At 46.4% G+C, this 25,696-nt stretch overlaps 1 protein-coding gene across 4 annotated transcripts in view; it reads right to left on the bottom strand.

The window, feature by feature from the left end:
* Nucleotides 1-25,696, bottom strand: part of FARS2 (phenylalanyl-tRNA synthetase 2, mitochondrial) — a 1,625,806-nt gene that overhangs the window by 1,017,587 nt on the left and 582,523 nt on the right. For all 4 annotated transcript variants that reach the window (XM_078688052.1, XM_078688053.1, XM_078688051.1 and 1 more), the window contains one exon: nt 11,501-12,121. In XM_078688052.1, the coding sequence (XP_078544178.1) occupies nt 11,501-12,109 (609 nt within the window). In that variant the 5' untranslated portion in view covers nt 12,110-12,121. The remainder of the gene's footprint in view (nt 1-11,500; nt 12,122-25,696) is intronic.

Genomic DNA, 25,696 nt, shown 5'->3' with positions numbered 1-25,696 from the left:
GTATAGGACCCCAGACTACAGAAAATTAGATCTTCCTGGAATCAAGAAGGAACCTCTGCCAAGGAGAAAGCTGGAAGACTGAAGAGGAAGGACTGTCCTTCTGTGTGTTTGTGGGCTGACCTGCAGTTGCTTTGCTGCCAAGGAGAGGGGAAGGACTTTGCTTTGTGCTGTGTCCCATTGCTTGAAGAGATCTCCAAGGGCCTGAGTTGAGCTGGCTCCCTGTTAAGAAGTCCCAGGAACAAAAGGACTTCACCCCCAGCTCCCCCTCCAAACTCTATTGAGAGAGTTCTGTCCTTCCTAGAGTGCTTGGGCCAGTTGTGGTGTCTCTGGAAGTTGTACCTGTTGGCTGGGAAGCTTGACAAGAAGAAACGGAGTCTTTCAACCAAATTTCACACATCGCTGGCTTGCGGAGCGCATCCCCGTCAGTGTGAGGAAATTCCCGCCGCCGCAAAGATCGAGATCGGCGCAGGGCAGTTGCCGCTGCAAGAACCGATGCATCCTTCGCTTGCAGAATGCATCGCTCCGGTGTGGGAAAAGTACCATCGCTGCGAGTATTGTCGCAGAGCCTGTTGTCACTGGCTGAGATTGTCGCACCGCCTGCTTGCGGACCGCATCACGTCGCTGCAAGAGTCGTCGCAGAGCCATCGAATCGAGAGGCCGCGAAAGGAGGTGATCGACGCTGCGCATCGTCGCCGCACCTGAGATCTTCGCCGTCCCGAAGATCATCACATCGTACCTTTGCGAGACACTTCTTACGAAACCTGCGCACCGGAATCTACACAAGGTATCGCATCCCTCCCCGTACAGACCAGAGTCACCGCAACACGCCCGCTGTGTCCAGCGGGGTTGTTGCATCGCCTCCCCAGGGTCTCAGGAGTGATGCATCGCTTGATTTTCAAAGCTGCTGCTTTCACTTGGAACTTTTGTCGCATCTAAAGGTACTGTTGGCTAAAACGTGACGCAACTGTGGATTATTTTAACGCAACCTTAAGAACTCTTTTGAAACCATATTCTTGAACTGTGTATGTTGGATTCTTGTTTAGTTTAGATTAAATACTTCTATTTTTCAAAACTGGTGTAGAATCCATTTCTGGTGTTTTCACTGTGTTACTGTGAGTGTTGGTATAAATACTTTACACATTGCCTTTGATAAGCCTGTCTGCTCGTGCCAAGCTACCAAGGGGTGAGCGGGGGTTATCTAAAGAGTGTATCCCCTTACGCTGACTAGAGGCCATGGTCCCTATTTGTCACAAGTACCTACCTGTGCCAACTAGAGACCCCGAAATCTAACAGCCCCTCACACACAAACTCACTAACCCATTCAGCCACTGACTCACCCACACACTCATCCATACAAGCAGTTACAAATCGCCTCACCCACTCACCCACCCATACAGACACTCAGGCACCCATACAGGTGCTCAGACAACCACTCACTCACCCATACATATATACTGAAAAAAGAAAGGTAACAGGGACTTTATACTTAGGCTCAGATTCTGTTCGAATAAAACCGGTGAAATTCAACAGTTATAGATAGCTGAGCTAACACCCCAGCAGTGCAGTGCTTATGACCTCCAATTTTACATTACTCATGACTCATGAGAATGGATGAGTGAGGGGAAGGGAAAAGCCTTTGGTAGGTGTGCTATGGAGGAGCACTGGGATGGATCTGTAGGGGAAAGATGGGGGTGGTTGAAGGGGGAGCATGGGAAAAATTATGAGCATACTCTGGAGAGCAAGATAAGACTGCTGATGGAGCGCAAATTAATACATGATTAAAATAATAACTCCTTGACATCAACATTGGAAGTCTACACCCTATCCAATCAAAAGCAAGAGATAACCAACTACGTTTCCAGGGGAGGACAAAGAGAGAATAGGGAAGAAAGTCATTCAATAAAGGGAAGGCAACTGATATGTAAGGCATCCATTTAATCATGAACAAGATTTGACCTAAAGCCAGTTTGTATAGCACTGTATGCAGGTCTGCAAAGCTGTATGTGGTGAGACCGCAAAAATTGAAGTGTATGTGCTAAAATACAACACATCAGATGCCTGTATTATATATTCTAGTACTGAAACATCTGTGTCAACACCAGGTTATCTTGCCAACGCCATTTCACATACTAAAACTTCCCATGAAGAACAACAAATTAGAGACAAAAACAGTAAATTACCCAAAACTATGGGCCAGATGTACGACTATTAATTGCGGAGGCAAAGGGGCATTTGGCTCGTTTGCAACTGCAATAAACTGTGGCACAATGTACTAACCCTATATTTCGAGTGGCTAATCTATTACCGACTCGCGGGATAGTGACTTGCTATTAGGAAGGGGTGTGCCAAGGGTGTCCCTTCCTAATAGCGAGTGCTATTGCCATGTATGAGTGTTTTGCACCCACATTTGCGGTCGCAAAACACTTGCAGTTTACCACCTGCTTCAAGTACGTGGGGAAATCATTCGCAAACGGGAAGGGGTCCCCTTCCCTTTGTGAACGGGTGCGCAAATATTTTTTAAGAGCAGTCAGTGGTCCCAGGGACCACTGCCTGCCCTTAAAAAATTAAACTGAAAAGTTGCATTTTCTTTTTTAAATGCATCCCGTTTTCCTTTAAGGAAAACGGGCTAATTTTTTTTTTTTTTTAACTGCTTTATTGACAAAGCAGTCCCAGACATGGAGGTCTGCTGAACCCAGCAGGCCACCATCCCTGGGAGTGCCAGCAATTCCCAATGGGGTCACAAATTGCGACAGCCTCATTAATATTCATGACGCATGCAATTTGCGACCCCATTGGAAATTGCAAGCAGTGTCTGAGACACTGTTGTACATTGGATTTTGCGATTCGCAAATTGCGACTCGTAATTTGTCGCAATTTGCGAGTTGCAAAATCCAATGGTCGTACATCTAGCCCTAAGTGTGTTTCTTTTTTCATTGTACCTTGCGTGCTTCATTCTTTTTATAGGTTTTCTTAGCTTGTTTTTACAGTGAATACTGTCTGAATTCGAACCTAATACTTCTTTAAGATGCCTGCATTGACTGTTCTCTGCTTCTCTTCACTAACAGTACAACTGTCTTCGGCGGGACTTGTAATGAACAACTTCAAACAATGGTTCTTACTAACAAAGACTGCTTTCCCCCAAAGGAACTGCTTAGAATTCTGCAGGCATCAGAGTCTCCAGGCAAGGCAGCCTCCCTGAATACATGTCTATTCGTTGTGTTCCTGATGTGTGTGTGTGCGAGCGTTTGTCGTCAAGATTTTTGCTACATTTCTCTGGAAATCTGCCAATGCACATTTTCTTTACTGCTGAGAGCATTTTTGTTCTCCTTGCCAAGGTGGTTAGCCTGCAATCATAATTCATAGCACGGATCAGACATTTTGATCCTTGGATGACTCAAGCACTCTCAAGAGAAAGACTGTAATGGCAAAAGGAAACGGAAGGGGGACTAATCATGCTCACAATAAGCTTTGTAAATGCTACATGACACGAGCAAATTCATGTTTTTCTCTGTCCCCACACTTTACAAGTACTGATCTGTGTTCTCAATCTGACAATTTAGAAAGAACATCGATTCTGTGGAGATGATACATATATATATTTAAGTGGAGGTGATAGCACCTCTTTAGTTATAGACTTTCCAGAGTAATGGCTTTTTAGCTTTCTTAAAACCATTGTCACTGTTCAACAAATGTACATGAAACTTTACAAAACAATACATACACTTCGGGTTCTTCATGACAAGTTTCATGAAGATCCGTCAATAGAGGGACTAAAAATAGAGGGGGCAAAAGTAACAACCCCAGTTCAACTCCCATAATATTCATTGCTGCTCCAAACAAAGAAAACAAAGAAAAAAGCTGGCCAAATGTGGCATGTAAACAAAACTTTATTCAAGGAAGTGCTTAGTTTTTACTTGAGTTAGTATAAATCCAACCAGTAGTTTTCGAGAATTTAGCATATAAAATGTGTCCCAGACTGTATATGAAGTGGTTAAAATTTAGACATATCAGGACCGTTAATTCAAGAATCCATTATTAAAATTAATGCACATCACCGGGAGCTTTTTCTGCCTTCCTCCTTTGTGGCTCCTCAAATCCGGTTGTTGATTCTAATTTTCCATATGGAATTTGCATAGCGAAAAGGTTTTTTGGGATCCTCCTTCTTTTTGGCTCCCGCTTAAGGGATCACAGCAAAACTTTACAGAAAGAAGCTGAGGTGGATGAACTTTTTTGGGAAAATTTCATGAGAATTCTTCAAACGGGTCCAAAGTAATTAGCAAAACAAAAAATACTCTTGCTATGAAAATGAAAGGTCTGACCTATCTAAAACTACTGTGTAAAATTTATATAACACCACAAGGTGGGGGTTGCCACAGGCTAGTTCTAGTTAGGTATGACTTTCCATAGGAAAAGCTTTTTCTGTTTTTGTTACTTACTTTACCACTGTTTGAAAAATCCCCACAAAACTTTCCAACAAAGAAAATTCATCGTCTTTGCCACCTTCATGGAAAGTTTTGTGCCGATCCATCAGGTGCGGGCCACGTAAAAGTGAGTGGTCCCAAAAGTGTGATTTCTCCTTTAGTTTGTAGAGGAAACTTTGCTGTCCAATACAGAAAAATGGCTGGATATAGTTACACCAAATTCGGCAAAAAGTTAGAGCTTTACTCAGAAGGCAGGCTTTTTGTGATTTAGTGTACATTTGTTCAGCTGTTTGAGAAATTAGCATTAAAAAAGAGAGGCTCGGATTGACCATGAAGGGGTTAACTCTCAAAAAAGTTAGTTATATTTAGACGGTTGGACCAGTGACGATCCCGCAACAAAATTCTTTTTGAAAAATATCCCGTTCTGATTGGCTAATGGAGCTTTTTCTACCATCGCTCATTTCTGTACTGATGCTGGTACTCCTGTACTGAATGATCTGATTGACTGGTCGCAACACTGAGATCTAGAAAAGCTTTCAAGCTGGGAGGAGCTTCGCGGGCATCCATGATGGTCGCGTGAGCACAGAGCTCCCGAGACCCGCGCCGCCCTTCGCAAATATCCTGCTAATATCCTGCTTCTGAAGATGGGCTTTTGAAGGCGATCCTTGGCTGACCCTCATATTCCTTTCAAAATTGAAATTGGACGTCGGGAGCCACTTTTACATCGGCTCGTGCTTTTACGGCCTGCCCCGGGACGGGGACGGGGGCTCTGCTGATCTTCAGACCGGGGAGTAGTTGAACAACAACGGCCAGGAGGGTCTTTCCCCTGGCGGCCTCACATCAACTTTCAGTTTCACTTTCCTACTCCGGGCTCTGATTGACTGGCACTCTTTTTGATCTACTCCGGATCTGGCTGACTTCGCTCTACTGCTGTGTGCCTTCTTCCGTGAGGGTCTAGCCTCCAACCCTATTGGCATTTTCTCTCCTTTGGCCCCATTTCGTGTACTTTTAGCCTCATCGTGATCGGCCATTTTCACCAGGTCTCGAGGGCCTCTCCGGGGCTCTGTCTTCAAGATGGCCACCAAACCGGACACTGAGAAGCGCAAGACAAAAACGCCTCTCCGTGGGGGACTAACTCAATCTAATGTGATGGATCGCTACACCCATCCTAAAGGATCCCCTAGCGGCACTGGCCGTACTCCTGAAGACCCCACGGTGGACCTTGCTGCGCCCACAGAGGTATCGCTTCAAGACCTCATGAGTGCCATCACCAGTATGAGGGCCTCCATGGGACAGCAGTACGAGGCCCTCGCCTCTAAGATCGATACGGTGGCTGTCAATGTCACGCTAATTAGAGCGGACCTGGCAAAGACCAATGAAAGGGTCAAGGCGTTGGATCTAAAGACCTCCAGCCTGACGACTGATGTCACGGAGGTACAGACTGAGATCGGCAACTTGCGTTCGTCACAGGACTTGGTGGCCCGTCGGCTTGAGGAGTTTGAAAATAGGGCCCGGCGTCATAATGTACGCATTATAGGTGTTCCGGATAATCATGAAGACGCCGCCACCGACACCTTGGTGGAAGACCTGGTCCTGAATCACCTCGCCCCCGCCGGTCTCAGTAAATTCTTCGCTGTTGAACGGGCCTACCGATTTCCGCGTGGGAAGCCGAAACCGAGTGCCCCCCCGAGACCCATTATTGCCACACTCTTCCACTTTCGGGACAGGGACGCTATCCTTCGGGCTTCCCGTGGGGGCGGCCCTGTGAAATTCGACAACACCACTGTGAACTTCTATCCCGATTTTACTCCACTGGTTCAGCGGCAGAGAATGGAGTTTCGGGGAGTGAAGCGAAGACTGCGCGATTTGGACCTTAAATATGCTATGTTGTTTCCAGCCAAACTACAAATCGAATATGAGGAACAAACGTTTTTCTTTGATCATCCGGACAATGTCAGTGTCTGGCTTGATTCCCTGCCAAAAAGAGGTGATCGAACTGAGCACCCCGGTCGGGCCGACGGTGGCTCGCTGGAGCAAGAGTGACACTATGGTTCCCGACTTTTGAACTTTCCGCCTATTTGTCAGCTGAGTTTGAATAATTGTTCTTTTGTTCTACTCTGGATCGGCCCGAGGGTGGTGGGGGTGTAAGGGGTCTTTTCCTCCTCCTGGGTTTCTTTGTGTAGATTAGTTTAATGATTGGGCGACAGGCACACTGCAAGTTGGGGTGGCATTTGAGTCGTACGCAGGGGTGCAGGGTGGGGGGCGTTGTAACGGGTTCAAGTTGGGGGTTGGTGGGGGGTGTTCGTATGTTTTTTTTTTTTTTGTTCACAAGGCACTGTATTATTTTTCGTCCATTTCAATCATTGGGTCCTGTGAGGGGTGTGCTCTGTCTCTTCTACGGGGATGGGGGGTAGTGAGTTGAGACTGCTGTCCTGGAATGTCAATGGTTTGGGAGACAGGATAAAACGTGGGGTTGTGCTGCAGTTTCTTAAACGCCATTCCCCCGATATTGTTCTTTTGCAAGAAACACATTTAATTGGTAACGCATGCCAAGCTATGAATAGACGTGGATACTGACTGGTCGCTCACTCTGGATTCACTTCCGGCTCCAGAGGAGTGGGTATTCTCATTCGGTCCTCCCTCCCATTTGAAATTGATGATGTAATACTCGATGACAGGGGGCGCTATGCTGCGCTCACTGGTAGATGGGAGGGCAAGACGCTTTCCATACTCACGCTGTACGTCCCTCCGGGCCTGCAGGCGTCCACTTTTGCTGACCTTGGGCGGCTCCTATTGGGTCTTCCTGAGGGCCTTTTGATCCTGGGTGGTGATTTCAACTCCGTGGTCTCCGGCACTTTGGATCGCCACCCCCCAGGGACTTGGCTAGGTCTCAATTGTGGCTGGCCGACCTGCTGGACACTTTTGGAGGTTGATGCACCCTACGCAGCTACAATATACCTTTCACTCGGGGGGCCCATGGTAGTCTTTCCAGGTTAGATTATTTCTTAATGCCAGCAGCGCAATTATCCTCTATCAAAGAGATTCGTCAGCTCCCGAGGGGCATTTCTGATCACTCCCCCCTATGGCTTTGTGTCGAGGCAGGGGTGGGGGGCGAGGGTAGAGTGGCTCCTATAAACCCCTGGTATCTTCGCAATCCTAAAACCCGCTCTGCACTGCAGAAATCCATTGACCATTTCTTCGATGAAAATGTGGGGTCTGTTTCTTCCTCTGTCTCACTGTGGGAGGCCTTCAAGACTGTTATTCGTGGACATTCACTGTCTTTGATTGCTGCTTCCAAGAAGGCTAAATGTGAGGAACTTGTACGCATCGAAACTGAAATAACTGTGCTTGAAAATGCTCTTGAAGTTGCTGTTACTTGTTCTGAATTGCATTCCCTCAGTTTGAAACAAGCTGAATATAGGGCCTTTGTGACTGACGCGGCGAAAGCGATGAATAGAGAGCAACAGGGTAGGATGTATGACTTGGGCGACAAGGCCGGTAAACTGATTGCGTGGCTGGACAAGAAAGAGAGACTGAATTGTGTCGTCCCCGTGATTGAAAGGCCTGATGGTGTGTGTGTTACTGACCCAGCTGGTATTGTCGAGTGCTTTGCTGACCATTTCCAAACTGTATACGCCTCGGTCAGTGATAGGGATGAGGAGGATTCCCAATTGTTGTTGCGAGACATAGCATTGCCTCGCCTCTCTGATGATGATAGAGCCCTATTGGATGCGTCTTTTACTATAGACGAAGTTGCTGTTGCCATACGTTCCCTTCGCTCCGGTAAGGCACTGGGTCCTAATGGTTTGCCTATTGAACTATATAAGCTACAACCCGACAAAATGGCGCCCTATTTAAGGAATATGTTCCTTGAGGCTTTCGAATCTGATTTTCTCCCCGTTGATCAGGGACTAGCTACCATAGTTGTAATTCACAAGGAGGGTAAGCCGCGCGATCGCTGCGCCTCGTATCGGCCTATTTCACTACTTAATGCCGAACCTAAGATACTGGCGAAATTGCTAGCCAATCGATTGATTACGGTGATTAGCGACTTGATCCATCCGGATCAATCCGGCTTCATTCCACATCGGAATACCGCCCTTAATCTTCGGAGACTTCACGGAGTTCTTGCGAGAGCTGGGACTCTAACTGAGCCGGCCATGTTGGCCTCCTTGGACGCCACTATGGCTTTTGACACTATAGAATGGCCTTATCTTTGGGCGGCTCTCTCCAAATTTGGGTTTGGTCCGACATTCATCGCCTGGGTGAAGCTTCTTTATGAAAAGCCCCTCGCCCAGGTGGTTGTTAACGGTAAGGTCTCCGGTGTCTTTACACTTGGGCGTGGCACCCGGTAGGGTTGCCCGCTTTCCCCGCTGCTTTTTGCCCTTGCTTTGGAACCGCTGGCGGAGTGGCTCCGTTGGGAGCCTTCCATGAAAGGCATTAGGTGGACTCCCGACTTTGAGGACCGAATCTCGCTATACGCGGATGACATCCTTTTATATCTTACATCCCCCCCTCCTTCGGGAAGAACTCGGGTCTCATTATTAATTGGACTAAATCATGTGTCTATGTTCTGTCCGGTGAGCTTCCCCCACTGCCTCGTAGATTCCCGATTCAAATTGCTGATACTGGCTTTAAATACTTGGGGATTTATGTTTCCTTGGATCCCGCAGTTCACTATGAACGCAATTTGCTACCCCCTCTTCACCGGCTCAAGCTTGACGCTGCACAATGGCGGCAATTGCCTCTGTCGTCACTGGGTCGCGCGGTCCTTTTCAAAATGATGTCGCTGCCCAGGTTTTTATATGCACTCCAAAACTTTTTTGACCCCATTCCTTCCGGTTATTTTTGTGAAGTAGAGCACCTGCAGAGGCGGCTGATCTGGGACGGGCGTGCGCGAATCGCTCTGTCTAAGCTCACGCTTCCGTGGTATGATGGGGGCATCGCCCTCCCAGATATCAAGCGCTACTATTGGGCTTCTCAATTAAGTGCTATTTACCACGCAACTTACGCTCCTGGTCCTACCCCGGCCTTTGCAATGGACAAGCACCTCTTGCCCGGTGGGAATTTTAATAGAGTGCTATATTCCAAGGGGCTACATAGGACGTTGACTGGGCCTACGAAAATCGCTGTAAGAGTGTGGCACGATGCGAATGCGACCTTGGGATGGTGTGATAGGTTGACGCGTGCGACTCCATTGTATGCTTCCGAGGGTTTGGGCAATCTGTGGCGGACGAAAGGCTTTGATAAATGGGACATGATTGGTCTAAGTAAAGTGGGTGACCTCTGGACTAAAGGTAGTGTGAAGTCCTTCGAGAAGCTCAAGACGGAATATGAGCTTGGAGACAGGGAATTCTTTAGATATGCCCAGGTACGTCATGCTCTGCTGTCAGTTTTTGCTGCGGGAACTGCTATTCCTGAATCCTCGCCTCTCGAGGACCGGATCCTGGACGGTCACGTCCCTGATAGTACAATTTCACTGATTTATAAAAAACTGATCAACACCAGAGTTGAATTGCTTGTGCACATCAGGGCTTTATGGATTGCCGACGGATTGGAACTGGACGACGAGGATTGGCAGTCCGCTTTGTCCTCGCCTAAAGAGGTTGCCATACCCGCCCGCCTTCGGTTTATCCAACTTAAGATCCTTCACCGTGTGTATGTCATCTATCCATCCATCCTTTCATCCATCTGCTGATATCCACCATTTTCACCTTCACATTTTGTCATCCATTCAGTCTTTCGTCCATCATTCAGTCTGTCACCATTCCTTCGGTCCATCTGTCCATCAGTCCGCCCAGCTACATCCACGCCGATCTATCCATCTTCAAACCTATCCACCCTTCCATCCACCCCTTCACTCAGGCTTGCATTCTTTCACTTATCCACCCCCTTTCATCCATCCATTCTTCCAAGTATCCATCCTTTCACCCTTTCTCTCCATCCATCCTTCCACTCATTCATCCATCCACCTTTCACTCAACCATCCATCCATCGAATCATCCACCTATCCACTCATCCATCCATTTACTCCTTCACTCATCCATCCATCCTTTCACTCACTCATCACCCATTCTCCCTTTCACTCATTTGTCCCTCCATTCACCCTTTCACGCATCCATCATCCACCCATTCATCCAGCCATCCATCTACCCTCCCTATAATTCATCCATCCATTCTTACACTCATCCATTCTTACATCCATCCTTTCTTTCATCAATCCAACCTTTTGTTCGTCCATCCACCTTTTGCCCCATCCATTTTTGCATCCATCATTTACTTTTTCACTCATCCATCCATCCATCCATCCTTTCATTCACCATCCATCCTTTCACTCCTTCGTCCATTCATTCACCCTTTCACTCAACCATCTGTCTACCCTTGCATCTAGCTATCCATCTACCCTCCCTTTCACTCACCCATCCATTTTTTCACTCATCCATCCACTGGCTCATCCATGCACCCTTTCACTCCATGCACTCATTGATCCATGCTTGCATGCATCCATCCACCCTTTCACTCATTAAACCATCCATCCACCCTTTCACTCACCCATCTATCACCCACAAATCGATCCTTTCACTCACTCAAGTCTACCACCCCTTCACATTAATTAAGAGCCTGTGTCTGCCTAGTTGCACATAGAAGCCCCTGAAGAAGCCCACCCCCGGTTAAGCTGCTAAAGTGGGGGGTTGACGACGTCGCTAGTAGTAATGGTGGGTGAGAAAAGGCATCGGTCAATCACTGGGGAGCAAAACAAAACACACTTTCATTCAGCACATGCTTGCAGACAAATAAAATGCAAAGCATAACTCGCGTCCTACCAACAATACCATAACTTATGACTAGTTAATTCTTAAGGTGAGGCAGAATTTATGGTAGGAGTAGCGAACAATAACTGTGAACTTTCAAGGGTTTTACAAGGCGGACTTCTTTACCTATTGGCCTTAAAATTCACATTTGATGGAAAGATGTACTCATTGTTTTGCTAAAGTGTATAACATTAAACAGTTTTGATTTTTTAATGGTGTCTCTCTAAAGATGGCGGCGCATGATCATCAATATTGCTTTAAATTTACCTCATAGTCAGAGAAGAGCCGAACACCCTCCATTTGGTGGAATACTGGGTAGTGGCTGCTGTCAATTTCATCTCGTCGATATACATCCCCAACCACCAGGAAGGCATCCAGTCCTGAGTTCACCAGGTCCCACTGATGCGCTGATGTATGGGCTCTCAGCATGTGGCTCCTGTTCAAGTAGTAGTTATCCCCCTTCTTCCTGCTGGGATGGTCCAGTGGGATCAACAGGCTGTCAAAGTTCTGCTCCGTGGTAACAACAGGGCACAGGGTATCGTGCACGGAAAAGAGGGGGGTACCAAACCTCCCAATGTATTGCTTGTAAAAATGATCTTTGATTCTTTCTTTTATTAACCACAGTGGGTGATGTTTTTGGTTGTGCAAGTTTTTTCCAACTTTGGAGATAATTTTCCCTTTGACATTGGTGTACTCATCTTTCGGATAGACTCGCCCAAGCAGCTCTGTTGTGTTGGCTCTACTTGTGACGGCCGCGGCCCCTGATGCTAGCCTTCTGCAGCAGGTAGGTCCAATATAACTTGTGATGGTTCTAGATGGGACAAGATGAACGGCGCTTCTGGTACACCATATAACCGACTGAGCCATTACCGCCATCTCTTTTACAACCTGCAGAAAAAAACAGAACATATAAGAACAGCAACCACCATAACCTCATCATGTGAAAAAGCAACGAGTTATTAAGTGGCATCAGCTCTTCACTTGAGAAATACATAGCACTGAAAATACATTTAAATCTATTGCACTTCAGAGGCAGTTACTAGGAGCCCTTTGTGAAATGCAGTGTGCAAGTGCACATATCACGCACTTTGCACCGCAAATGTCATACATTCAGATTTTTCTGCTCAGGATAGATCACTCCAGCCCAGGAAAACTGTGTTGGGTAATATGGCTCAATGTTGAGCAATGCCCATGTCAGATATATCAATAACGTAAGGTAATTATTCATTCCCAGATTATTTTTTTAAAAGTTTATTGTGATCCTACAGTGAAACGGTACAGGTGATCTAAACAGACAAGAAATACATTATACCTCATCGCAAATGATGCAAAAGGTTCAGCCATATATTCATCATAGGGCTCCCTCAAGAGTTGGTCACATTGACCATTCTCTTTAATGAGTCCAAATTGGAGACCTAATGATTTAGAAATTTCCCAAGTGGTGGAACCTCCAATAGTACGGGCGGTGGCAAGCATTTGCTTAATGAGCATGGAGGAAATTAACAGTAATCTGCGATATAAATTTCTGTCAAGCAATTGGAGCATTTTTTAGGCATTTAGCAGATAGGGTGTCTGAAAATTTTGGAAGTGTACCTTAGACTCCCCAATCATACCTTCACTGACTCTAGAATGGGCGCATCCTATACTTCAGCCCTTAATGCTTCAAGTAATACATTATCTAGGCATTCAGAAAGTTCATAGCTCTCTGTCATTGTATAAATCAGCAGCTACTCTGTATTACCCAACTAAGGGCCTGATCTACAAAGTGAACAAATTGTGATTTATAATTAGCAAATAATAATGAATTGTAACTATAGAATCGCAAACAGGTTCGTATATGTCTCTGCTTGCAGCCCTATATTAAAGATTCACTATATATGAATCAGTTGCCTTAGCAAATTGCAACATCTGAGCAGCGGGTGCTGATGACAGCAAGCAAGCCGGGAAATGCTGAAGTTGAAGGTTTCTATGGTGCTGGAGTGCATAAGACAGCAGTATAGCAGTCCCGAACACTTCTCAAACACAATGGCGAGTCAGGAGTCACGTGGTAACAGAGGCGACCAAGAAGAAGAGTGGCTCAATGGTTAGAGCGGCAGTCCCTGATGCAGAGGTCTGGCCCGGGACCAGGGTTCAATTCCTGCCTTGGCTGGTCTCGGCGGATCTTGGGCTCATAATTCCTCTGACCTGATTTCTCGCCTCGGTGCCTACTCTAAGCATGGGTCCCACGCTGCAACTCTGGGCAATAGCTTGCTTAGTCTCCACAACGGCCCCCTACAGCGCTAGGGATGCCTGGTTGCACCCTGGGGATGCCCAGGAGTGGACATTTCACGGGGAAAAAACAGGAAGGGTTCCCTAGCGGTATGAGTACAGCGCCAGGACACTCAGGAGTATCAGTGCGCTTTACAAGTACGGCTACATTTACATTTACAAGAAGATTGAGACTAACAAGCATTAGCTGGTGTCATCAACATAGACACTTCTGCAATTACGCCGGGTGAGAGCCCACTTGTTTACGATTTACGACACTGTCAGAAAAAGAACACTCCCAGGTGCTGATGCAATGTAAATAAAGAATAGATTGCCCACTGCATTAGAGATGTTTCTACGGGGTTGCTTCAGGTCATCTTTGCATTAGAAGAACTGCAGATGTCTAGTGCATCAATTAGTGTATATCTTCCGGGTTGGGAAGAGTGCAGAGGCTTCACGCCTAGCAGCACTCCAATTTTGGAGGGGGACATTGTACGCCACACTAGAAAGTCAGTCAGTAGTGGTGGAGCAACAATGCACGCTTCAGAGAAGCGTCATAGGTGGCAGAGATAGGCAAATACATAGTGTCCATTATGCACCATTTTTTGTTTAACATCAATGATTATGGTCTCTTATCCATTCAAGTTGTTGTTAAGTCATATTCCTGACATGTAGTGATGTCAACTGCCAATACATTTTGGTTGCCCCAGATCTTTATTTTGCCCTCCACATGTCACTCACACTACAATTAATAATTACTCACTGCATCTGTTCAGGGGACTACGTCTTGCGGTGGTAGATTCATCGTCTACTTTATCATCGCCTTGTACAGGTGGCTTTCCATGCATGGCTGTAGTGTTGGTCACCACCACATAATATGAATTTGGTTTAACACCATATCATCTCCGCTTCTTCAAAAGGTAAGGTACTCACTGTGCGCCTTCTATGTGCTGTCTACGACAGTGCACAGTGTCATGACTCAATTATCTGTGTGTGTAGCGTTAGAGCGAGTCATTCGCCATGAGACATATTTGCAGACGTACGTACAGGCATTTGTCACTAGGTATCTAAGGAAGCAACATATACACCCACGTATGTGTCACATGTATTGTCGTTTAAACTCACCCTAGGTATCTGCCTAGGAAGTGAGGGTTCTTTAAGGCTTCGACTTAGTAAAGGGGGAGGAGCCCTTAATAAAGTGTGCATCATACACATGTGACTGCTATTAGTATTGAGGTGTGTGATTCTCAAGATTGTGATGTCATTTATTTTTTAAAGTACCTTACATATGGTTACCAGCTTCTTGCATTAGATGGTAAATGACGAGTGCACAAAACGATTTGTACTTTACAATTTATTTGACTAATTTGTCGATTAGTTGATTGCTAACTGGTAATTGCTTTCAGAGGTTTGCTTATCATCAGTCGACAGTTTGAAGTTCATTATTTAATCGCTACACTTTGGTAAAGAAAGACTCCTTTTTCATGGTTTAGTAGATAGCAATTACAACTTTTTACAGTCGCAAATCAGTTTGCAACAGACTTGCGACTCACAAACTTTTTGTACATCGCACCCGAAAAAAAATCTACTATGTTTCTTAGAATCCAGTTTGCCTCACAATTCCACAGGTCCCAGGTCCTCACCTGCCAAGAACAGGAAACTCAGATAGGACATGCAGTGATACAAGCTTGTTAAACACTCAAGAAACATAGACAATGTAAAGGATTTCTAAGTCCTTACTTTTTATCAAAATCATGGCAAATGTGAACCAGCATTATCCATTGGATGAACACATACCATTCAGCCCAGAATCGGTTCTTGTTCCCCAGTCCTTCTGATCAGCAAACTAAGGGCCAGATGTATCAACATTGAATTTTGCGAGTCCTTCATAGCGAATTTACTCACAAATTGTGCATGCAATTTCAAGGGTGCAAGGGTGCCAAAAGGACACCCTGTTGCACCCCTGAAATATGCATGTGTACAGATGTGGCGCAAATACATGCCCTAAAGGCATGTTTGTGCGCCACATGGCACATAGAAAAATGCAAAAAAGTGTATTTTTCTAAGGAACTGCAATTTACCACTAATTTGAAGTTAGTGGTAAAATGCGATTCCTTAAAGCAGGGTGCAAATTTAAAAGTGCTTCCTGCATTTTACGGAACCACAAATTGCAACTCTCTGAATGCATTCGCAAAATAGGTCATCGCAAAAATTACGATTCCCTATTTTGCGATTGCATCCCAAAAGGCTTTATTCCCGTTCGCTAACTAGCCGATTCTGCTAATCGGCCCAATTGCCAACGGAAAAAAGCTTGATACATCTGGCCCTGGGACTTGAAAAATTGCCATTATTGGACCAGCTTCAAACTGTCCAACCTACGCTGACTATTGCAGCCAAAGCCAGTACATTGCAACCAACCAGGAGCCACTGACAGACTCCAGACAAGAGTCAAGCCTGTGACTGGTGTTTGACAGCTGACAAGGAGCTGAATGTTACTTCTCGCATAGGGGCGGGCTAAGACCTCAGAGATAATTGAATTCCTGTAAAAGATCACCCCATGGCCAACTCACCTAAATCAAGCAAGACTACATTCTCTACTTATTAAGATGGGGCACAGACCCTAGGGAAAGGAATCATATTGTCCATGGAAAACACAAGTATCAACAATGCAACCACAAAAGACAGCAGACCCAGGTACATGCCACTCCTCAAGAAAAGCACCATGTAAAGAACCTGTTGGGGAACACTGCTTGGTTTCTCAACAAAGTACCTTCGGGAGGAGGAGCCAGGTCGTGGACCAAGATGGCCGCACGGGCTCCCGGCTCCGTCGGCCTCCGTCTCCCACCACCATACCCAGCTTCCTAGCCGGCGCCCCAACTATGCTCCCGCACGGCCGAGATAAAGCGGCAGAGATCCATGTGCGTCCGAGGGCTCTGACGGCTTCCTGGCCGGAGATGTGCCGTCTTGAAGATCGCGGCCCGCCCCCGACATGAAGCCGGGGTCTAGGGTGCTGAGGTGCCCGGCCTCGGCCTCAACAACAACGGCAGGGTGTGTGGCGGAAGTACCGGTCTGGCGAGATGGGGACTCGGAGTTTCCCGATTTTGATGGCGATCCTCCCACAGTACTGCAGCGATGGTGATGTTTGATCCGCCGCTTTTTGTGGACGCTCGAAGGAATGCCCCTCCCCCCCGTTGATGGCTCCGTGATGGTCTGCCCTGTGCCAACTGTATTAATCCTGACGGAGGTGGGTGTCTCCCAGAGCCCCCCCGGTGGGATTATTTGCCAGCTACCCGATGGGCGGCCTCGGGTCACGTCTCACCGAGTGGAGTGACCTCCGTGGTGGGACCGCCTTGCACGCAGTGGTGCCTGAGAGGATCTCCGACTTGATCCTAATTACTCTGCGGGGCCACGACAACGATGCGATCTGACAACCGGCGTGGTTCTGCCTGGCATGATGAAGCTCTATTTGCTGTTGGGACTGGTGTTGATGGGTGAGAGACAATGGAATTGCGGTTGGGAAACATCATGGCGGCCATTGCGGCCTTGTATTCCTCTCTACAACATCGGATGCGACCGTGGGGGGGGCCCTGAATACCGACGTGTGAGAGGGTCGTCTCGTTGACACAGTTTCAGCCTGATGGATGGCCCTCTAGCAGCAGTGGGACATGGGGCTTATTGACAGACGGCTCATGAGTAACCCCGGGACCGTGTGTTTTCGGGGCCAGATGGAGGCACCTTGTGTGCCCATGCCCGATAGGGGGACAGCAATGTTGCGCGGTGTTCTGCGCCTGCAGCGGAGACGGAAGATCTTACGGAGGTACTACTCCCGGGAGCGTTGGTTTGTTTCAACCATCAACCGATCTACAGCTACGGGCAGCGGTGGCGCTACGGCGTATTTGTACTTTGTTTTGGATTGGTGGTAAAGTGTGAGCGCCACCACTTGCGATCCCTGGTGGCCCCTGAGCACGTTGATGAAGACGTCCTTCGAACGACATTATCGTATATTACCACATTCCAAGATGACATCCTTGTCCCAGTCTGGTGTTTTGACTCATTCACTCCTGTGGCGGAGGGACTGGGCTGCGTCAATACTTTGGTCCGGTCGGGCCTGGGTTCAACATCGTAGTGCTGTTTTTTGTGTGAGGCTGGTGCGGGACTTTTCATCTATTTCACTGTTGCGCTAGCGGGGGGCTGGTGAAGACTGAACCCACTCAGATTACATTCATTGTATTGCCCTCGGCTTTTTGCATGGGGTGGGTATCCTTTGTGGTGGGGGAGGGGGGTAGGTGTGGGCTGGGGGTCTGGCCTGGTGTCCTCCTCCGTTTTCTTCTTTTCCCTCTTTTGGGGTTTTTCTTTACTTTGGTTGGGCGATGATTCGCTTCCTCTCCTTTTTCTCTTGTTTCTCTTGGCTTCCCCGCTATTCTTCCCTAGGCCATTCACCGTGCGTTCTCATGGTTCGAATTGAAAGGGTGGACATTTCTCTAAAGTTTTAGGTTATAGCGGGCACATTCTGTATGGGCGGGCGAACTGTTCTGTCTATTATCTATCCTGATTACTATGCGCTGGCACCAACGCCCTGCCTCTATTAGCCCTAACTGTGAAGATCCTGATCAATTATAACCCCTTGCATTGGTGCTATTTGGCTGTACGGCAATAGATCCTGCTCTCTCCGTAAACCTTTATAAAAGGGACCTCTCTCATCCTGGTACCGATATGATACGGTCATTATCCTGAGTTGCAAATAGGGCTTTTAGGAAATGGAATGCTGCATGCTTATGGCTTTGTTGATTTGATTGCCCGTGATTGTCACTGCTTTACGTACCACTACAGGTTACCATGTTCAGAGGAGGGGAGGGAGGGAGGGAGGGAGAAGGGATGGGGAGGAGGGAGGAAGGGAGGGGAGTAGTGGATAGTATGTTCTGGGGAGTTCGCTGGTGGCGGGGGGTTAAGGAGACTGGGAGTGTGTTTTATCGTTCTCCTCTCTTTCTGTATCTTTTATTTCTTTCTTTGGGGTACTTCTGGGGCGACAGGCACGCTGTTAGTGGGGTAGGCCATAGCCATTACGGTGATGTAGGGTGGAGGGAGTTGGGGGGTTTTGTTATTTTAGTTTGTTTGGTTCTATGGTCCCTTTCTCTCTTCCTTTCTTAGTAGGGTCGGCAGTATCTCCTTCTTTCATCCTTTTCTATGTTGGGCATCAGCACTTGCCTCTATTTTCCTGTCTCGGAAGGGTGGGTTTTTCGGATGGTCCTTATCGTTACACTGCTTGCTATTGTCTGACCTTTTCTCCTGGCCTGACTTCGGCAGGCGTAGTGTGTTTTAGACCGTATTGCTCGTCACCGATTCCCGATTGAGTGGAGGGCTACGCCCCTCCCGTCTCTTCTTGCTTGTCGTGTAGTGTGATGCCTTCGATGGTATAGCCACACCTACTTCATCGAAACTATATAAAAATGAAACCTTTACTATCCTTGTCCTTCGTGGTGCCTGCAACCATGTGTTATGACTGCACCGTGATTATCCTTTGTAACGCGAACATGTATAATGCTTCTGTTTATATTTTCTGAGTTTGCGGCCAGCCCCAGTGGTTGTAGGCCTGCGCCTGTAATGCTTTGATCGACTAAATAAAGGTTTTACAAAAAAAACAAAAAAAACAAACAAAGTACCTTCGCACGCACCACACCATTGCTCTGCAAATATTGTGGCCTACAGGAGGCCAATAGCAAAACGAGGCTTTTCCAGCCTAAATGTAGCAAGCCACTGCCCCATAGAAGGACTGCTAGGTGGGAGACCTGGCCACCTTGTACAGCAACTTACCTACTGATCTACACGGCAGAGAATTATACTTCCCTTTGCCTCAATGCTGCATGTAACCTGAATACAGTCAGAGACTGGACAACCACCTGATCCTGGTCAACCTGTACCTCCGAAGGTCCCCAGGCGAGGCAGATGGGGGCCCGAATGACTGACTGCAACAGAGAAGGGTGAAACCGACTTCGGGTAACAAAAACTATGTATACTATATCTATAGCTTTAATCCGTTGCTTTGTAACCAATAATATCCAAGTTGGAAAATGATTCATTTACATCAGTGTTAGACTATTTTAAACAACACACAGCTATTACTTGCTCAAATATGACTGAAACCCTTCGCCTTTGGAGCACGATGCACATAATACTACATGCACAATGATCGCTCTGCCATGCAGCTGCAAACAGAAGGACAGAACCCGTGAAAGGGCTCGGGGGCAGGGATCGTGTTTGCACCCGAGGGAGATGCATAAATCCTGGATGATGGTTACATCGACCCCTACCATGCAATCCTTTACTCCCCTCTTGAATGACCAAGCACTGGGCAGGATGTGTCTAATACACACTTGAGAAGCGTACCTTTTTGTATTAAATGCCTTTCCACCCGACTACATATGAATCGAATGCATTCATCTATCCTTCAAAGACTTTGCTGCCTTTCTGTTTCAGGGCCTTTCCTTTTTTTTTTAACTGCTTTTATTATTTTGCAATGCAAAAAAAAATAAGACGATCATACAGTATTTAGGAGTACTGTAAAGCAGTACACCTCCAAGCCTGTCTCCGTTCTGCCAATGCCAGGGTGATTTCCGATGAGCGTTCCCAAAGTTCCTTCTACTTCGGTGTTACTTCCCCCATGTCTCTGAGGTTGATAATGCAGTCGATGGTTTCAGGACCTTTCCAAGAGCTTCCACTATTATTTATTTATATCATTTGTAGAGCGCAAACTGTTAGCAAACTGGTCTCCTGGCGCTAGAACGCATGCAGGTAGGTACTGTCCCAAAATGGGGGGGGGGGGGGGGGAGGGTGTAAGACTGCAATATTTAGGGAAGATCCAAGTCTCCAGTGCTTTCCTAAAATGCAGCAGGTCACTTATGGATCCGAGGAATGGCGGTAACTTATTTCAAAGTTGGGTCGCATTGACTGAGAAGGTCTGACCCCCTGGTCTCTCACAAAACTTGTTTATTTAGACTAGGTTTGCAGTGCTAGAGCCTAGGAGTCGCCCTGGGGTATATACCCCTTCAGTCTTTGCTGGAAAGGCATTGGACCAGTGCCTTGTCGCGCCTTAAAAACAGTACACATGGCTTTGAAAAAAATCCCCAGCTCCAGAGGTAACCAGTGCAGTCCTTTCAGAGCATTAGATGCTGAAGATACTATGTCCAGGAATGTTGATCCAAGCACCAGACAGATGTATTATAGATACATAGAAACTACTTTGTCGAGTTCAAAGCTGTGGGAGCTGGGAGACGCACCAGAATCTCAAGTGTCTGAAAGAAACACCAGTTTACTTCAGCAGAAAAGCATGATGTCCCTGGAGATGCTACATTATGCCAGTGGCGTTGGGTGGCTCGGTAGACTAATGCCGCCACTGCACAAACCTGTGCTTGACGTCATGGTTACTGGTCCAAATCCTGGTAGGTCTACTCAGCCGCTCATCCTTCCGAGGTCAATAATGTGAGTACCATCCATTGAGTTGGGTAACAAAAAACATCTGTTATTCAACACCAAGATTCTTCACGGGTGAACAGGGCCTCTACAAATCCTTACATTATTATATTAGGCAGGCACAGAGTGGTCAAAACAGGGTGGACAGATTTAGGACTCTAAACCTATGTCGACAGAAATCTTTTACCACTTTGGCATGTGCATCAAGGCTAGCGCCTTATCTAAATTTACCCAATTGGTAAAAGAGGAGATTATTCCCTTGACTTTCCCTTTCCTTATTCTCACAAAGCCTACAGGGAGCATGTACTTTTCTGTTTGGGAAGAGGTTTATTGTCCAGCAGCAGGTTTCGAACAGGGTCTTTGTCAGCAGAGGCACCACCTAGCCACTGGCATTAATAAAGCAAGAGAAAAAGCTGAACACGTTTTATGTGGAGATGAGTATATGTTATTGTTACCTCCCCAGTCAGAATTTAGAAGAGAGCAGCCTTGGTTCTACAGATGCAGCCCACTTGGCATACAGAATGGACTTCACTGACTGTCTGCTTTGTCCAGGATCAAGGGTTGGCATGCTCGCTTCTACTGGCTGAAGGCTACTTTGTGTGTAGTGCAGGGGGAGGACTGTAGTGCCGTAGAGGATCAAAGATGCCTCATTATTCAGCACAGAATTTCTTGTATCACTCTTCTTGCACGTGGCATACAAGAACAACACCTTTTGCCATTAATGTTGCCTGTTGTTAGGGTTATATTTATTCTTAACCAAGATGGTCATCTTCCCAGTTTGTGCTGCCAGAACTACTCTGTCCAAGTTGGACTTCGACCATTTTCCGGTGAAGTTATTTACAGTTCCACTCATATAATCACAACACTTTAGATTCACCTATGTTTTGTCAAATGTAATGCTAACCATCAATACTTGTTGTCCATGATGTTTGCTACTTTTGTCGGCAGCAATTTTGAAAATTTGGATTCTTCAGCTTGGAAGATTTTGCTAATCTTTTTCCCTAATGTTTCTTGGGGTAGTTTTGATATCTTGCTTCCATACTCTTGTAAAACTATTAGTCTTCATTCAAAAACTTCCCACATTACCAACGTGTTTATTTCTGAATTTTTTGGGCATTTCCTCCTAACTTGGACCCTCTCCTGGAGTCAGATGGCACCTCTGCATGTGTGTTACGCGCAGGTGGCATCAAAGTTACTGTGGGAAGTCACCCTTTCTTTAGTCACTCACAGAGGAAACTAGAGAGCGCTCCCCTGCATCCAGTCCTCACCCACATTGATATATGAATTGTTATGGGCACCATTACATTGCGGAATGCCAGAGGGCTAGTATGCGGCCAAATGATTGGTGGTGGACTAGTAGTATACGATTTCCACCAGACCCTGATGGTTCTTATGCACAAAGTTGACTTACATTTGGAAATGTGAACCGTTTAGGTGTAGGCCACATAACCAGGTCATGAAGGGAGAGAAGTCTTGAGTCAAAGTATTCACGCTGATCTTCTTTTCCTCCTCACCTTTATGAAGGGCGTGGTCTCATGTTGCTTTTACTACAAGAAAGGATCATTTGATCCCTTTCCATGTTGAGGATCCCCGACATCTTCTATTGTCCCTTCATACTGGTTTCACAATTCACAAAAAAAATCATCTAGCCCTAATCAGAGTCCTGCTTATCACCGGAAGTGGTGTCAAAACTGAGCCCAACCCCATCACCTGGAAACCTTTGTTCACTTATTCCTTTCTGATGTCATCAAATGATCTTGCATGGTGCCTTCTCCTCCTCTCCTTGTAGATATAAGAGTTTGAGGTTGGTATTCCCTGCACTTTTTAAATACCTAGGGCCCGATTCACAAACATTTTGTTTTGAGTAAGGTGTGACCTAAGGCTGAATTCACAAACATTTTGTTTTTGAGTAGGTGTGACCTAGGGCCCAATTCACAAACATTTTGTTTGAAATAGGTGTGACCTAGGGCCCGATTCACAAACATTTTGTTTGGAGTAGGTGTGACCTAGGGCCCGATTCACAAACATTTTGTTTGGAGTAGGTGTGACCTAGGGCCCGATTCACAAACATTTTGTTTGGAGTAGGTGTGACCTAGGGCCCGATTCACATACATTTTGTTTGAAATAGGTGTGACCTATGGCCCAATTCACAAACATTTTGTTTGGAGTAGGTGTGACCTAGGGCCCGATTCACAAACATTTTGTTTGGAGTAGGTGTGACCTAGGGCCCAATTCACAAAGGGCCTCATAACTAGAGGCAGAGGCCCTGCCATCGTGGCGGGGCCTCCGTACAGCAGTTCTCACCGTGAAGGTTCTGCCATGAATGCGGGGCCCCCATCACGGGTGTGGGCCCCCCCACCACGGCTGCAGGACCTCTGCCACAAGTGCGGAGGCCCTTTGTGAATCTGGCCCTTAGTCTTGCAGTACTCTTGTCTTACTCCTAGAATTCAGGAGATGAAAACAGAGTAATATGGAATGAAAAGCAAAAAATCCCCCCTTATTTTATAATAGGTTTGATCCACCTGATCCACGTGTCGCTAAATGAGGGCGGGAGTTGCCTGGTTCCATTTTACAGCGTCTTCCCCTTCACTGCCACATTCGGCCTCCATGGAAACAGCGCTGATGAAGTGACAGGTGTATCAATCGCTTCGAGGGCACAGTAACTCACGCAGGATTAGACATTTTCCATTAACCCCAGCAACATAGCTGGTTAATGCATTTTAAAAATTGTAATGGGCTCACATCAACCTCATTGTTTACAAATTTCATTCAGGAGAATAAACCTAAAATGATTGCTGCCTCTTCAAAGGGTATATCGCTGGTTAGGGAACGAGGGGGATCCAATAACGCAATGTGCTTTCAGAATTTTAAATGTTTTTATTATTCCTTATGGCCCACTGGGAATGCGTAACAAATTCGCTTGTGAATTGGCAGTGGCGTTGACACACAGGAGAGCTTCTTGCGGAGAGCGCTCAGGAAAGATCTGGGATTTTCATCTTAAAAACCATTCAGTTAAATTGTCGTTCACTAGTCCACGCAACTGAGATGGAAGTTCCTGTCGCACGCAGTCCTATTAGGAAAGTTTACCTGAAAACGGTATGAGAAAGGTGTTTTTGGTGCCCTCACTGTAGAAAAACAAAACAAAAAACAAGCATTTGTAATACAATCGGTCTCGCATTTACGTGAGTTTCGTAAATGCAACACCTATTGCATTACAAACGCTAGTTTGTAAATACGCCCATGCGGCACTTTAACTTTAATATCGGCAGCGTCCCTTTCTTTAGATGCGTCGTGTCTAAAGGAAAGGGCGTGGCCGCCATTAAAGTGAAAGCGCGGTATGGTGACTTTTAACCAAAAAAAGTATGTTTGTCAAGTTGACAAACAAATGCTTTTTTTTGTACAAGCACCCCAATGTCGCGCTTTCACTTTAACTCGGATCGTTTATGGAAAGGGGCGTGGCCGATATAAGAGTGTTAAGTGCCGCATGGAGCAATGACATTTTTAAAACATTTTTTTTTTTTAAACATGGGGCTGCGTTTACCGCAGCAAGTAATGCAAAGGCACGTCCGTCACTATCAGCGTGGTGTGCCATGCTATGTATAAAAAATAATAAAGCTGTTGTGAGCAAGCGTGTCATGCCTGCAACAGCAAGCCTGCAAAACCATTAAAAAATGTTTTAAAAAATTGTGCTCAGGAGGCTGTAATTAAAGCCTACCGAGCAACAACACATGTAAAAGGGGTTGTCCTCATGGGAGGTTAACAATGAAGACAAGGTGGTACTAAGGAGGGACTTACAAGCCTATTTACAAATCGGAAGCCAGCATTTGCAAAGGACAATGACACAAGCCAATGACAAATATGGGTGGGGTAGTGGGCGGGGCTTCAAGTGCATACTCCAATACAGCATGCCTCGCAGAGCAGCACATGCGCTGCTCAGGCCCAACCTAATAATGAAAATAGGTTTCCCAATGACTAGATCAGGAGGAGTATTCCTCAACTTTTTTGGGGGGGGGTGATAGCGTAACAGTGTGTCTGAAATAAAGCCGCAGAGCACTCCAAAAGGAGGCCTCATTATGACTTGCCCTGTAATTCGAGTGTGGCCATAATTCTCATTAACGGCTCCATCTGATTTACAAGATCTGAAGTAACTCTGTGGATCAGGAGACTTTCACTCTGAGGCTCTAACTTTTGAGTCCCCGGGTGAAATACCAGAACAAAATGAGGAATAACCAAGGGGATCTGGATCAGCATAACTGATTTCCAAGTAATTCCTAATTTTTAAGGGGACCCTAAGGCTGTTGCTATAGGTAATTCTGGCAACTCTGCCCTTTTATTAGTAACTTGGGTGCAGGAGTTATCAGGTACATCTTTAAGGCACTGGTATTAAGGCCAACAGTGTTCTATTAGACATTTTTACACAAATAGGCAATACTCGCATACATTCCTGTCCTCTATCAGTGGCGGACCCACCTGACTTTCCAGCCCTTGACGCAGATGGTCTCGCCCACAATATGCCCAAAGTAAAATCTGGGTCACCAGACGATCCCTGTTCTCCTAGGGGGTTTAAACTGGTCATTCCGTCGGTAGGGCCAGAGGTGCTGTCTTTATTAAATCTGTCTTTGGCAACAGGGAAGGTACCTCACAAATTTAAGGAAGCCATAGTGATTCCACTGCTGAAGAAAGCAGGGGCGGACATGAATAATCTGAAGAATTTCCGATCTATTTCCAGACTTCCTTTTCTGGCTAAAG

The sequence above is a fragment of the Lissotriton helveticus genome, chromosome 4_1 (assembly GCF_964261635.1).
Source record: "Lissotriton helveticus chromosome 4_1, aLisHel1.1, whole genome shotgun sequence".
NCBI lineage: Eukaryota > Metazoa > Chordata > Amphibia > Caudata > Salamandridae > Lissotriton > Lissotriton helveticus.
This window is presented reverse-complemented; position numbering and strand designations above follow the sequence as displayed.